The sequence below is a fragment of the Penaeus chinensis genome, chromosome 1 (genome assembly GCF_019202785.1).
Source record: "Penaeus chinensis breed Huanghai No. 1 chromosome 1, ASM1920278v2, whole genome shotgun sequence".
Lineage (NCBI taxonomy): Eukaryota > Metazoa > Arthropoda > Malacostraca > Decapoda > Penaeidae > Penaeus > Penaeus chinensis.
This window is the reverse complement of record NC_061819.1, coordinates 18,873,020-18,875,519: the sequence shown is the minus strand read 5'-3', so window position 1 is coordinate 18,875,519 and position 2,500 is coordinate 18,873,020. Positions and strand designations below refer to the sequence as shown.

The following is a 2,500-nucleotide window of genomic DNA, read 5'->3' as shown; positions in this document are numbered from 1 at the left end:
GTCCATTATTATATTGTACTTCAATATAATAACCATACCTATGATTGTGGAGCTGTATAGCATATTTCATCCAGCCAAACCCTAGATCTTTCCTCCTAACCAATTTAAAAATCACACAACATTTGATATTGGATTCTTTGTATGACCGAATAAACTTGTAATAATGGATATATCAGTATGTAATAAATAGATCCTCTTATTCCCCCTGACCCACCATACAATTACATATCAAAGATAACACCTTTTACATCATTGTCTGTTTATTATTTTTTATGGCTAGATAATTATATATACACATCTAAATATGCATTTTATTGTTTTAGTTTATTTTTTTTTGTGTGTGTGTTTTAATTCCATATTCATAGGTAGTTATCCTCATTGAAACATGAAAGATAATTGTGATAGCTTTTTTCAGCTTTTCACTCTACTGAGACTTAAAATGTGTCAATTTTTTATCTTGAAATGTATGCAACCAAAAGTTGCCTTAGTGTAAACCATAAAAAATGTGCCTTTTTGTCTGGAGAAACAGACAAGCTTAAGGGTTTGCACTTCTAAGGGGTTAAAATAATGGCACATTGCTATGCAGTTATCTCTACTTTTGACATGAGTATGAATGTATGTATATAGAATATTATGAAGTTATTCTGCATATGTAAATATACATTTTTTTGTTTCAGCTTGAAGGAAAGGTGATTAGCATTCCAGGTAAATTAGAAGAGGTCAAAGTAAAACTGGATAAACAAGAGAAGGTCCATGACCAAATAATACAGCTTAAACCCCAGAGAAACCTGGCAAACAGTGCCAAGGTGGAATTAGACAAGATCAGGTTAGCAGAGTTCTTAGCATTGCTTTCATGTCTCTGCAGATGGATTTAAACTTGATATGTAAGGGCATTAGTGAAGGAAAGAAGCATGCCAAAGAGGAAGCCAAAGGTTGCAAAAGCTTATTGGTTGATTTTATTTGGAAACATTTATTGTACTGAGAATTTGCTTATGAAGTTGTTGTAAATTTAAATAGAAGATGACTTTACTTGCTTAATCACCCATTTAAACAAAAAATAAAATTATGAATAATCCTTGATTTCACAGAATAAGACTTCTAGCATTATTACATTACAATGGTACTTCATTAATATGCCAACCTTCCCCAGAGCCCAGATTGAAGAGGAGATGAAGGAGTTGGCTAAAGTAGATTCAGAACTGGAATCCCAAAAAGAAATGCTGGAAATGACACAGGGAGATGAGGAGATGGCTCGACAGATCCAGCCAGATGTGATCACAATTGAAAATAATCTGAGGAAGGTTAAACAGCTCAAGATTCAAATTGATGATCTCCAGGCAACTTTGGGAACCTCAGGTATAGGTAGCACCAAGGTGCTTTAACATAAGTGTCTTGATGATGAAAATTCTAAATGGCAACTGCTGAGCTAAACCTACCTTTCTACTTTCATTCGTTGCAAATATTAAGAAGTTTTAATTCTTTTTTTCTCTTTTTTTCTTTTAACACTTGTTATTACTGAATCATTTTCAAAGAGAATGTACAGACTGACTGGGTAAAAAAAAAAGAGTTGAGCTAATGATGACATCATTGTGTTGAGCCAAAGAGTATACACAGTGTGATATAAGATATAGCTAGATACATAATATTTTGTATAATTTACTTGATATTGTCAACTACCAGAAATAATACCAAAATTCTCCTTTTTTATGATTACCAGCTATTAGAATATGCTTGACACAAAATTAATTAATTTTTTGAGTTCGACTGGCTAAATGGAAGTGATGCTACCTGTGTTATATGTACCCTGGTAACACTGTTATGAGAGATGTCACTCATAAGTATGTTATTGTATGGTGTTTCTCTTGGCATTGTTGCTTCTTCTTATGGGATGTATTTCACAGATGGAGGAATGAGCATGGAAGAGGCAATGACTCGACAGAGTGAACTGGAAGATAAACTTCGCAAGTTGCAGGCCAAAGTTGAAGAGCTGCAAGAACAGCTTCAGGAACACAAGGATCGTCTTCAAGGTCTTAAAGACCGCAAATTGAGACTTTCCACCCAAGAACTTGAGGTTAGCAAACAAACTTTAGTGTTGCTATTTTGAATATGTGCTTTGTATTCTGGAATTAATCGTTTTCAAAGTCTTTTGATGCCATTCAATGTTTGTAAACTCATTGGATGTTATTGTCATTTTAGTTGAAGACCAAGCTTCAGGAAACAGAGAAACTGAAGGAAGACATTTCTAAACTAGATGAGGAACGCAACAAGCTCACAGAGGACATAGAAAAGGCTCAAGTGGATATAGCACCCTTTAAGTTCCAGATAACAACCAAAACTTCTGAGAAGACGAAGCTCATGGAAGAAAAAGACTCTTGGATTGACACCCAAAATAATAAGGCATGTTATTTAATTTTGTGGATGATTGTCTTTTTCCACGTATAGTCAGTTGTTAGAAAATTGATGTCCTATTCATAGACCATTCATCTCCAGTACAACTCTA

The 2,500-nt window shown here is 34.1% G+C and overlaps 1 protein-coding gene across 1 annotated transcript in view; it reads left to right on the top strand.

Moving 5' to 3' along the window:
- Positions 1-2,500, top strand: part of LOC125025735 (DNA repair protein RAD50-like) — a 28,505-nt gene that overhangs the window by 19,116 nt on the left and 6,889 nt on the right. Inside the window, exons 17-20 of the mRNA XM_047613916.1 lie at positions 678-826; positions 1,151-1,356; positions 1,902-2,071; positions 2,197-2,397. Coding sequence (XP_047469872.1) covers positions 678-826; positions 1,151-1,356; positions 1,902-2,071; positions 2,197-2,397 — 726 coding nt within the window. The remainder of the gene's footprint in view (positions 1-677; positions 827-1,150; positions 1,357-1,901; positions 2,072-2,196; positions 2,398-2,500) is intronic.